Consider the following 12,774-nt stretch of genomic DNA (forward strand, 5'->3'; position numbering starts at 1 on the left):
TCAGGCTCTGTGGGAACCAGGTGAACACCAGGGCTGGCAGCTGCTGAGTGATGGAGAGCAGCCCTGCTGGAGTGGCCTTTGGAGCTGGGCTGCAGGGACAGGCTTGATGTAATTCCCCATGGAGGGGTGGCTGAGCAGTTCCAGCTCTGAGAGAAAAGTGTCTGAGCACTGCTGGAGCAAAGTGATAAATACAGCTATTCTAGGACTTACAACCACTGGATACCACGAGGAGTGGGCTGCACCTGAATTTGATCTTTCCTCTGGTATAAATTAATGTTACACCTTTTAGGAGAAAGAATGAGAATTTCTGCACGTTCATTGTTTGACAGTTTCCAAGAAATAAGGTTGGATGTAAACCCCCCCAATATGTGAATGAGCTGGTGCTGACAGGGCAAGAAGAAAAGAAATAAATGCATTCTGGAGGTGCACCAAGAGAGATGGCTTCTCCTGAAGTGTCCTTGGGAATTTCTCCCTTCCAGAGCTCCTTTCAGCTGCTGGAAGGATAGTGCAGTGATCCTGCTCACCTTTCCTGGAGGTACCTGTGCTGTTTCCATCCTCCAGTCACCTGAGCCCTGCTGGGGAGGGTGACAGTGACACTGCCCAGCACTGCTGGATGTGTCACATCAGGTGCCTTGCCCATGTGCAGGTTCAGCTTCTTTAAAACTTTAAGCACTTGTAACTTGGTGAAATTTAGGTGTTAAAACTCAAAATATCCACTTGGTGTTATTAGCAAGTGTCCTGCTCCCTGCAGAGTGCCCTGGAGTGTTGGATGGGTCACTGGGGGCACAGTGCTGCTTTATTCCTGCAGGCTGCCTTGATTCATTCCTGCTGATTCATTCCTGCCCTGCCTTTGGGAAGCTGCAGAGCTGCACTGAGGGGGGAGTGAGCTGCCATGGAGGTGAAATGGGGGATAAGCAGAGCTCTCCTGGTGCCCAGGGGTGTGTCCTGGTGGGTGCCCAGCACTGAGGAGGGTGAGCTGCCATGGAGGTGAAATGGGGGATAAGCAGAGCTCTGGTGGTGCCCAGGGGTGTGCCAGGGCACACTTGGCCTGGTGGGTGCCCAGCAAACCAGCTTGTGCCTGTCACTCTTGCTGCTGGCTCTGGGCAGAGGTGTTTGTTGGGAGTCACTGTCACAGTGCTAAGTGTTTGATGACAGTTTAGGGAGTAACCAGGCAACATTTTAAAGGCAAACACAAATTAAAAAGGCATGCTTCATCTCTGTAACCAGATCTCTTCCCATGTTTATCAACCCAGCAGGAAAACAGGAAAAAGAGAATAATTGGGAGCTTGGACTTGAGGAGTGGCAGGTTGGGGACACCTGTGTGCCCTCCTTGCCATGTGGCATTCATGGAGCAGGCCTGGGAGAGCTCTGGCAGCAGCAAATCTGTGCTGCTGGGAAGGTCCCTCTCCCCCAGGCACTGCCCTGTTTTCACAGGACTTGTCAGGAATGCAATTTTTAAATGACCTTGGGTAGATTGATATCTGAGCCCGTTCACCTAGAGCACAGGGCACACACACAGCAGCTCCTTGGAGCTGCATCCACAACAAACAGGAGCCAGGAGCTTTTCCTGGGATGGGCTGAGTGGCACCTGAGGGTGAAACACCACCTACAAATAAACAGGAGCCCTCTGCTCCCTGCACAGGGCTCTTTGTAGAGAGCCAATGATTGTGATTTCTCCTCTTTGAGAAATATCCAAGAACTTGCCTCCTCCACCTCCCAAAGAAGCAGGAATGTTTTAATGTCAGCTCCAGAAATGTGGGTGGCATTTGCTCACTGCTCTGGCCAGGGACAAGGAAGGGCTGTGCCAGAGTGAATGATCCTCCAGAATTTTGTGCTTGGGTTTGAGGAAGGAGCAATGATCACCTGCAAATGGAACCATTTTCCTCTGCATGCTGTCCTGCTGGCTGGGTCTGTGGTGGCTCATTGCTTTCCCTCCAGCCCAAGCTGGGAAGGCAGATTTAACTTTTTTCACCCTGGCACACTTGTTTGATTAAAGAAGAGGATTGTGAGCCAGTCAGTGCCTGTATAAAAGTCCCTGTTTGATAAGAACTGCAGTCAGAGAGAGGTTAAAGCCCAGGGCAGGTGAGGCACCTGTGGAGTTGTGTTCCTAGGTCTGTGAATGAGTGCTAATTCCAAAAAAGCCTCTCTGGCTGGGCACTTCACTCGGGGAAGCTCCAAATGCCTCCTCCCATTCATTGCCAGTCAAAGGGGGGGATCTGGGCATCTGCAGTGCTGAGAGTGTCAGCAGAGTGAAGGGTGCCTGGAGCACAGCCAGGCACAGCCCGGGTGTCTGAGTGCCTGGGAGCTGCTCTGGGACACAGCCCCTGTGCTGTCCCTGCAGACAGGCTGAGGAGAGGCTGCTGCAGCCCAGAGCAGGGCAGGCATGCTCTGAAATCAGGGCTGCAGGCACACGGTGTTAGCTGGGGAGAAGGAGCTGAAGAAACCACCCATAACCCTTCCATGTTAGTCATTGCCAGAGTGGCTCTGGGCAGATCAGCTCCTTCCTGGGCCAGAGGGCACCTGGCACTGCCTGGGCATCCCCCCCAGCCTCCCTGTGTGGGCTGGCTGCTGGAATGGCCATCAGCACGAGGGAGGCAGCACCAGGCTCAGCCTGCAGCTTGCTGCTGTCTTCCTTCCCCTGTCCTGCTCTGTGAGCTTCAGAGTCCAGAGGGACACAGAGAGGGGTTGGGAGGGACATGCTGGAGTGCAGATAGTTGGCTGTGGGAGGGCTGTGTCAGTTCAGGCTCCTGGACAGGAAAGTGAACAAGCTGGGCTGCACTTGCTGCAGCTTCTGGCAGTGGCAAATAAATACAACTTTCTGGACTTGTAGGTTTTCCTTCAATTTAATTGTGTAAGAAAATTCATTTATAGTGTGTTTTATGGCACAGCAGCATGGCATGGCAAATGCACAGGTAACAAATGTCACGATACAAAGCATTGAGAAACTCACACTGAAGTGTAATTTATTTAAACTTCAAGGCAAAGCTAGCTGTGCTAACTTTTTTGAAGTGCTAAACTGAAGAGGTGTAGTTTAGAGGAGGCTGTGCCTTTTGAGGTAATGGCCCAGCCACAGTGCCAAAATTAGGGTGACGTTATTTCTGGGATGTAAGAAAGGGGAAAATCAGCTTGTCCCTTTAAAGAGATGCCTCAGTAAATACTAAAGCTGAGAAGTGCTAACTTTCAGCTCCACTCACAGTGCCAGCCTGGCTTTCATTCAGCTGGTTCTTCTGCAAGAACAAGTGCTCTGTGCTGTCCTGTGTCACCTCCAGGCTGTGCTGGCCAGAGCTGCAGAGTCACTGCTGGCAGCCCTGGGAGCAGCCCAGGCTCAGAGCTGCACTCCTGGCTCTGCAGGAGCCCCAGCTGCACCTGAGCCCTGCCCTGGCCCTGCTCCTGCCACCAGAAACTCCTCTAGGATAGGTCTTGCAGGACCTGCTGCCTGATATCCGACCCAGAAGAACATAAATAAATGTTTTCCTAATGTTTCTCTTGTCACACTCCCAGTGCTTTTGCCCCCTCTCATCTTGCATTTCCTGCAGTCCCAGGCTTCCCATTCCTTTTTTTGGTCTGCAGCTGTAGGGAGTGATCCTGGAGCATCCCTGCAGCCCTGTCAGGTCTCCAACACTTGGGATTTTTCTCTCCCACTTTTCATAGTCTGAACTAACGTTCTCCAGTTCTCCTGCACTCATTCTGCTGGGTGTGTTACCCTTAGAGGGATGCTGGAGCTCTCAGCTGCTTGCAGGACACAGCCACTGCTGCAGGCTTCACCTGCTGAGGCACAGCCCAGGGCAGCACTCCTGGGCCTTGGTATTTTTGCACAACAGGCTCCAGGTACAGCTGACTGCACGTTTTTAACACTTTTCAGTCAGAAAGCAGCTCCATTTTTTGTCATCCTTGGTGTTAATGAGTCCAGAACTTGCCAGGGGTGGCATCTGTGGCTCAGCCTGTGCTGGCACCTGCCTGCTCCGAAAGGCTTTACTGAAATGTTCTCTTGCTGCAGGTAAATTCCCATGTTTTGGTGATGGAATTTTTAATCTGGTGCTGAAACACATTCTGTGGAGCTCTTGGCATGATGAAATAGCCCTTGCAGGCTGCACCTGACCTTCAGGAGTTCCTCCCAAAGGTCGTGAGTGCAGCACAAAGTGCTGAGCAAGTGCTGCAGCATTTTGCTTTGCCTGGATGTCCTTTAGACAAGGCTTTCATGAATAAGCTGAATTGTGGGAGCTCTTCAGGCCTGCCTGTTCATTTAAAAAAGAGAACAAAATGCTGGGGAGGAAAGCACTTGTTTGCTGGAGATGGCAGTGCTCTTTCCAAGTGTGTGGTTGTCAGTGTTGTGTGCTTGAAACTGCTTTTCTCCTCATGTAAGGTTTCATATTCTTTATGCATTCAGAATAACAAGTGTTAGGGCACTTTATCTGAAAATAGAGTTAAAAGCCTTGCTGTGGATGATTATTAAATTCAACCAGAATTTTGACTTCATTGTCTGAAATGTCAGGACTCTGAGGAACTTCCAAGCTGTTGTTTGAGGGGTGTGTGCATGGGAAATGGGGACATTATGAACATTGCTTCAGAGTGTCCTTCAAACTGTTAAGCTGAAAAGATGAACATGAGAAATGCTCAGTTACAGTAAACTGTTTTGCAGCTCGCAGAGCAGTGTAAGCAAACCCCTATAACCATGTTTGTTTTGTTTTGCAGACCGTGAGGACCAATCAATTCTCTGCACGTGAGTGACCATTTCTCATTTGGCACTTTGGGGAATCTCTGTTGTGAGAGGGGCTTTGATACAGCTGTGGGAGGCAAAGCTTGGTCTTCTGTCTTGGGAAGTGGGAAAAGATGGAGCATGAAGTGATATTTTATATGGGGATTTAGTCAGTGATATTTAATGTGGGGATATAGTCTTTTAATAAATACTGTAATTCACGTTACTGAGTTTCCTAGGCAGGTTCTGCTAGAAATGTGATTTAAAAACGTCAGTGAGGAGCTCTGCATCCAACCCAAAAGCTTTAAGTTGTTCATCTCTGCACTGCTGGGCTGTAACTGCTCAGGGAGAAAGGCCTGGGGAAGACAAGATCCAAAAGTGGGTCTGGAGACCCTGAGCATCAGCTCTGGCTCTGCCTCCAAGGGGATCTCTGGGGAGGGGGACACCCAGGTTCCCTTTTCACCTGAGCAAACCTGTGGCTGTAGCTGAGGTTTCCCTGGGCTCTGCTTGGGAAGGCAGAGCACGAGTGGGGTTTGAGGCTCTCTGTGCTCCGAGGGCAGCTGGCAGGGGTGAGCCAGCTTCCTGCCCTCTCCCCCGTGCACTGTGTGTTCCTGCAGCTTCCTGTGCTGCTGCAGGGAGTGTCAGCAGGGAGATAAGGATTCCCTGGGCTCAGGGAGCCAGGCTGGCCCAGCCCCAGCTGCACTGGGCTGTTCCTGCTGGGTTCCCTGGGCCAGCACTCCCTGTGCCTGCCTGGGGTGAGGGGGGAAGGTGTCCCTGCTGGGAGCAGCCTGGGGGTCAGGGTGGCTCATCTGGGCTGGAAACCTCACCGTGGCTCTGTCTGCAGGGTGGAACACAGCAAATGCAGGGCTCTGAGGCACAGGGGCAGCTCCAGTGCTTGCTGCCCTGGTGTTGGGGATGTACCCTGCTGCCTGGAACAGCTCAGGGGGAGACTGACTGCTGCAGGCAGGCCTGGGTGCAGTTCCTTTCCTGACAGAAGGGAATCAAATCTGCACCTTGTGCTCCCTACAGAAGTGCCTTGACTCCCAGAGTCTGTCCAGGACTGATCCTTTCAAGCCTTGCCTTTTCCAGCCATGCACACCACGAGTGCAGGATTCCCAGGGCCTAAGGACACAGAAGCAGAAAGAGTTCTGTGCTTCAGATAAAAGTTGGTCTGGTTAACTCAGGCTTGTCTGGCTCTGTGGTTCCTGCTCCTAGCAGGACTTCTGTTTGTGTGCTGACTGTTCCTTGTGCCGTGCACAAAGCAGCCCTCAAAGCAGGGATGGGATCCCAGGGGGAGAAGGAAGCCTTTGTTCCCCTGTGTTTGTGGATGCCTTGGCAGTGGCTGCTTGCCCCAGGTGAATGTTTTGAAGTAGCTTCATGTTCTGTGTCTGCCCATGAACTTTCCTCTCCTTTGCATGGTCAGCCAAGCCCACAAGGTTGGAGTGGCAGTGCTGCAGGATTTGGTGGATGTCCAATCTGATCATTTACAAACTGGAAAGCCTCTAAGCTCTCCTGCCTTCAGCTTTGTCATTACCTCCCCTCTGAGGTTCCCGGGAGCTTTTGATCCACCTGCACTGAGTGGGCAGTTGATCCCTGTTTGTGTCTGGTACAGAGTGTGGAGTTTGTGCATCTCCTGCTGGGTTCCCCCTAGCTGGGTTTGTCTCTGCCTTGCAGAGTTGGTTCCCCCCTAGCTGGGTTTGTCTCTGCCTTGCAGAGTTGGTTCCCCCCTGGCTGGGTTTGTCTCTGCCTTGCAGAGTTGGTTCCCCCCTGGCTGGGTTTGTCTCTGCCTTGCAGAGTTGGTTCCCCCCTGGCTGGGTTTGTCTCTGCCTTGCAGAGTTGGTTCCCCCCTGGCTGGGTTTGTCTCTGCAGAGTTGGTTCCCCCTGGCTGGGTTTGTCTCTGCCTTGCAGAGTTGGTTCCCCCTGGCTGGGCTTGGCCCTGCCTTGCAGAGCAGCTGGAGCTCAGGTGATGAGGGTGAGGAGGGACACACATCCTCACAGCCAGACCCTGGGAGAATGCCACCATACTTCTTGGCAGAGCCTCGTTCTTCTCTAGGTCTGCATTATAAACTGGGATTCTGGGGGGTTAAATCCTGCTTGGGAGTGGGACAGGGCCATGGGGAGCTCCCTTGGGTGGGAAGAGATCCCATGGTTTGGTCAGGAGGGGGAAGGGGTCCAGGACTGCCCTTGCATTGCTGCTCCCGGTGATGAGGTGAATTTAAATTGTGAGTTCCCCTTCATGGCACTGGTTTTGCAGGTCCTGGACTAAATAAATGGAGTAAATAAAGTGCAAGCAGAGTGTAACCACACCGGAGGTGGTTTCAGAAACTCCTGTGGCACTTCATAGGACTCATCTTCTCATCCCAAACTTGCTGTCTCAGGAGCTGGTTCACCTGATTGACCCTGGTGTTTACTAAGGCTGGGAGCCCTCAGAGTAATTTCTCATTTCTCCAGCAGGAGTGGTTCAGGGTAGCTAATGGGGAAAAACCACCTCGTGAGTGGTGCCCTGAGCTGAGTGGACAGTTGTGGTGTGCCTGTCATTTCCCTGGCTCCAGCTGCCTGGGCAGCAATTGTCTGGGACAGAGCTGTGCCACTGCTTGCTGAGGGTCTGCCTGCTTTGCACCTTCACCTCCCTCCCCTGCCTCTCTTGGTGAAGTTTCCTGGATTTTTACCTTCACCTCCCTCCCCTGCCTCTGTTGCTGAAGTTTCCTGGATTTTTACCTTGCATGGCCTTTAGAGGAGGGCAGTCACTTCTGCAGCAATGCTATTTTTCCCATGTCCAGCAGCCTCTGGTGCTCCGTGGCATCCCCTGCTTTCCTCAGGAGCAGTGATGGGATTTCTTCTGTGCCCTTTGGCCTTTCACCAACTGAAGAACCCAAATATGGCTTTTTAGAGACAGGAACAGCTGCAGCTCCCAGATCCATTGGACAATCCATGGGTGAAAGCCAGATTATTGCCTGGCTGGAGAGGAGATGGGAGGAGCTGAACAAACAGTAATGGTGAGAATTTCTTTTTTGCTTTGAAGTTGGATGGTTTAATCTTGGGCTGCTAACCACTAGCAGATGGTGAGAAAGGCTGCTGGAGCTCTCCTCTGCTCTGGAGTTTAGCTCATCCAGCTTTGCAATGAAAAGCAAAGGAGCAGCCCTCACAAGCAGAACTTTTCTGGGAAGCTGGACTCAACCAACTTCCATCTCATCATTCCCCCTTGATGGGACTGCAAATGAGAGTTTATTTTGGACCTTCTCTCTGTAAATTCTTAGTTTGCTGAAAAGAAAGGAAAATATGTGTAGTTCCAGAAACTTCATGTTCCTTCTAGCTTATAAGTCATATATAAAATATAAGTGAGATATTTGTGTCTGGAAGCAGTGGCTTTCAGCCTGTGTTGACTCAGCATCCATCAGTGGTTTGTACAGAGCTGTGATGCCAACACTGCAGCATTCCCAGACCTTCCTGCCCATTTTCCTCTTGCTGTGGGATGTGAAGTTGGGCTGAAGAGCTTCTCTGGGTGTTGGGTTTTTTAATATTTTTCCCTTTGGGAAGCTGCAGCTGCTCTTTTGTGAAGTTTTGGTGTTTCTCTGCTCACTGAGCATGCCAGGCTGATGACCAGGACAAAGAAATTTGTGTTGTGGTAATTAGGAATTTGGGAAACACTGAAGAAAGTCGGCTCTGGAAATGTGCTGCACTGCACTCTGCAAGGCAGAGTGTTCTGGAGACTCTTAGCACAGAGCTCTGGCATTCCCAGAGCTGGGCCTGGCCTGATAAAGAGGTGTTCAGCAGATGCCTGCAGCCCTACAAGGATATCTAATCTGAGCTGCCTTCCGTGGGAGTGATGGGCTGTGCGGGGAATAGAGGCTGCTTATGAAAGGCCAACAGCAGCAAATACCAAACATTTCTGTGCACAACCCCTGGCTGGGCTCCAGCTGGTAGCATTCCCATGGCAAGTGCTGTGGAGATGATGGGGAGCATCAGGAGGGAAGGGAAGCAGCTCCGGAGCAGCCCCGTAAATAGCAAAGCCAATTAATGACTCTTTCCCAAACTATCAGTTATGCCTCTTGCAGAAAATAAGGCAGGTGATTAAGGCACCCTTTAATTACAGGTCTTGTCTGTAAATATCTGTTAATTTGTAACTGGCAGATGATCTGCTCAGTTGTGCCTGAGAGTAAGTGTCTCCTCTGTTCTTTGCAACTGCTGTTGTGACAAGGACAAAAGGCCATTGTTGGGGCTCTTACATAGGCAGTTACTTTCTCCTCCAAACAATTGAAGTGCATATTTCCATATTTCCATGGTTTGGGGCCTTCTGGGAGTGGCTGCTTGCATGGCAGGAGGCGTTGCTGGCAGGGGAGCTGTGAGCAGCAGGGTGGGTTCTGTGTGCTGGGGCCTTGCCCAGGTGTCACTTCCTCACAGGAGGACCCAGTGCTGCCCCATCAGCTTCTCATCCCAGGGCTTTTCCTGACTGAAATTCCTGGGCCAGAGGAAGGGTTTGAGTGACCCAGCCATCCAAAATATAAAATCCTGACTCTGTTTGGGTTAGTTTTTCAGGAATTTCAATCACAGAGATGATCTCCAACTGCATCTGGCCATGCTAACACATTCCACATCTTCAGGAATATTGTTAGTCTGCAGACTGTGCCCAGGCAGGAAGAAAAAGCACAGCCTGCCTTGGAACTGCAAGGCTCAGGGTGTGTGGGTGTGTGTCCCTGTGTCCTGTGCTGCTCCTGGCATTGGAACTGCAAGGCTCTGGGTGTGTGGGTGTGTGTCCCCATGTCCTGTGCTGCTCCTGGCATTAGAACTGCAAGGCTCTGGGTGTGTGTGGCTTTGTGTCCCCATGTGCTGTGCTGCTCCTGGCACCTTGTGGGATGGAGTTCATGGCTCCCTGAGGAAGGCAGCTGGAGAGGGGCCAGTGGCCTTCAGCAAACAGCTTGAACCTCATCTGATTTCCCTGCAGCCCACAAGGCATTTCCCAGGTCAGGGAGGGGTGGTGGCCCTGCCATGCTGGGTGCTGTCACTGTCACAAGGGTGTGAATGCTTCAGCCCTGCCTGGCAGTAAGGAAAGCAGCAGTTCCACTGCTCTTTTCCTCCAGAATTGGTGTTTCCTCCTGGGACAGACCCCTTGGAAGGGGCACTGACCTGATTCTGGGATAACACCTGCCACTGGGAGCTGTTCCCTGGGAGGAGCAGCTCCATCCTGCTCTTTGCTGTGAGTCCTCCCCTCTCTGACCTGCCTGTTCTCCAGTGAGAGCCCATCCAGTGGTGGAAGTGCTTCCTGGGCAAGGTTTGGGCTCAGGCTGCTCAGGGAAAGAGCTGCAGCTGGTTGAGTCAGTGCTGCATTTTCCTAACCAAATTGGAGCTGGGATGAATTTGCCTGGAGAGTTCTGGGCTTTGCTGAAAATGACACTCCAGCTTTACATGCAATGAATTCAAAACCATGTTCAACTTTCAAGTGCTCATGCTGGCTAAACTTTTCCTCTTTTAAATGTGCATGAAGCTGCTTCAAAGCAGGAGCTTTGCTGCTCCAGGGAAGAGCACTTGGACATGGGATCCTGCATGAATTCACCAGCCACTGGCAGACTGTTTGACCTGTCCCTGAAGGTGCCTTCCAAGGGAGAGATCCCTCAGTTGGTGGATGGAATATCCTTGTGCTGCCAGCTGGAGCCAGGGAGGGTTTGCTTCCTTGGGAGCACAGTTTGGCACAGCCCGTGGCTGGAGCTGAGTCTGTGATTCTGCCAGCCTGGAATGAAGGAGGTGAAATCCTTTAGCAGAGCTGCCACTGGCTGAGGTGAGGCTGCTTCTCAGCCCAGGGCTTTAGTTGTTTAATTTATGGCAACAGATTGAGTTGTATTAAAGCAAGGTTTAGAAAAAGCTAAGCGTTAGCTTTGTGATCCCATCCCCATTCCATAAATACTGAATGTGGTGTTATTCAGAGTTTACCTTTTTTGGGCAGGTTGACAGAGGTAGAAGATTTTAATTTATTTTTGTAATCCATGTGTTTGCACTCCTGGGAAAGAACCAAAGTATGCAGATGTCATTATTCCTGCAAATGCAAAGGACTTTATCCTAAATCTTCTAATTCTTTCATAGTATGTGGCAGCAGAGCTCTTTGCCACGATGCTGCAGGAAATATTTGGCATTCCTGTAAGCTCCAGGGAGAGCAGGACTGGGATGATAACATCCTCTGGTGCTGCTTTTCAATGAGCTCTTGCACAAAGACTCTCTCTAAAACACCCCTCTGATAGATTTAGAGGGTTTTTAACACAAGGAATGTGTTTCAAGCTGCTGCCTTTCCTGTGCTTGTGCTGACTCCTCCAGCCCAGGGCTGCCCTTTTCCAGAGCTGACATCTGAGCTCTATTTGTTGTAGCAGCTTCTCTGCTCTGCATGTGTTTCAGGAGATTTTCCTCCTCTAAAATGTAATACACTTTCTTCTTGTGATTTGACAGAAAAGGTTATTTCTCTAGCTTTACAGGCACAGCTAATAGTGCATTCCCAAGCTCTGCTGACAATAAGAACAAATTGTATTGTTTTAAAATGTAAATGTATATTTTGCTGTGCTTCTTACTTCTCTTACCTGCTGGAATAGTTTTAGCATTAGCATTTTTTAATACACATCCAGAAACAGGCAAAGCTGCTTTCATTATTGCTCATGGTCATGAATTATGTTAATGTAAACACTGCAGTGAAAGGGAAATGAGAAATAAAGACTTGAGAAGCAAGAATTGGCACCTGATGGTTTGGGGTTTTTTTTTTCTGCTTATCAGCATTCACATTTGCCTTGTTTGTGGGGACTCTGGGCTGGGTGGAAATGGGATTTTTCATTAAGTCAGAGGGTGTTGTTCCACTTGTCCACTTGTCCCAAAGTGCACCCACTTTCTGGGTTTCCTAGTGATGGTATCTTGGCAGAAAGGAAAGCCAGTTATCCATTAGCCAATTCTCAGAGTAATCTCCTTTGCAACCAGCTTTTCAGGTAGCTCCTTCCAGGTTTTTCCAGGCACTGAGCAAAGGCAGCCCAGCCAACAAGTCTGCAGGGAACTCCCCTGTCTCCCTGAGAGCTTTGGGGGATGGAGGGCAGTGCTGTCTTATCTTCATAGTCTGTGCTGTTTTCCAGTGATTGTGAGGAAGGATGAACCCAAGTGGTTTCAGACAGACTGGGGGAGCTGTTTCCAAGGAGCAGATGGCATCTGTAATCCAGGGGGCCTTGGTGAGGGTTTAGCCAGGAGCAGATGGCATCTGTGCCAGGCAGCCTTGGTGAGGGTTTAGCCAGGAGCAGATGCCATCTGTGCCAGGCAGCCTTGGTGAGGGTTTAGCCAGGAGCAGATGCCATCTGTGCCAGGCAGCCTTGGTGAGGGTTTAGCCAGGAGCAGATGCCATCTGTAATCCAGGGGGGCTTGGTGAGGGTTTAGCCAGGAGCAGATGCCATCTGTGCCAGGCAGCCTTGGTGAGGGTTTAGCCAGGAGCAGATGCCATCTGTGCCAGGCAGCCTTGGTGAGGGTTTAGCCAGGAGCAGATGCCATCTGTGCCAGGGGGCCTTGGTGAGGGTTTAGCCAGGAGCAGATGCCATCTGTGCCAGGCAGCCTTGGTGAGGTTTTAGCTAGGAGCAGATGCCATCTGTGCCAGGGGGCCTTGGTGAGGGTTTAGCCAGGAGCAGATGCCATCTGTGCCAGGGGGCCTTGGTGAGGGTTTAGCCAGGAGCAGATGCCATCTGTGCCAGGCAGCCTTGGTGAGGGTTTAGCCAGGAGCAGATGCCATCTGTGCCAGGCAGCCTTGGTGAGGGTTTAGCCAGGAGCAGATGCCATCTGTAATCCAGGGGGCTTGGTGAGGGTTTAGCCAGGAGCAGATGCCATCTGTAATCCAGGCAGCCTTGCTGAGGTTCCACCTCTGGAGCTGAGGCCACAGCTGGGTCGCTGGGGCTGTGCACTGTCCCACAGCTCATCTGCAGGACCATTTTGCCCGGGGGTTTCCAGCCAAACCTGGGACTGCTGCTGTTCTGTCAGGTCAAACAGAAGCTGTTTCACCTGGAACTCCTGTGAGGAGTCCCACGAGCTGCAGTGAATGCGGGCTCTTGCTCCTGGGTGCAGAAATGCCCACC

General features: G+C 51.3%; 1 protein-coding gene across 1 annotated transcript in view; it reads left to right on the plus strand.

Annotated features, from left to right (window-relative positions):
* MYH10 (myosin heavy chain 10) overlaps positions 1–12,774 on the plus strand; it is an 88,893-nt gene that overhangs the window by 25,471 nt on the left and 50,648 nt on the right. Inside the window, exon 4 of the mRNA XM_059864710.1 lies at positions 4,693–4,720. Within this exon, the coding sequence (XP_059720693.1) occupies positions 4,693–4,720 (28 nt within the window). The remainder of the gene's footprint in view (positions 1–4,692; positions 4,721–12,774) is intronic.

The sequence above is a fragment of the Haemorhous mexicanus genome, chromosome 20 (assembly GCF_027477595.1).
Source record: "Haemorhous mexicanus isolate bHaeMex1 chromosome 20, bHaeMex1.pri, whole genome shotgun sequence".
NCBI classification, from domain to species: Eukaryota; Metazoa; Chordata; class Aves; order Passeriformes; family Fringillidae; genus Haemorhous; species Haemorhous mexicanus.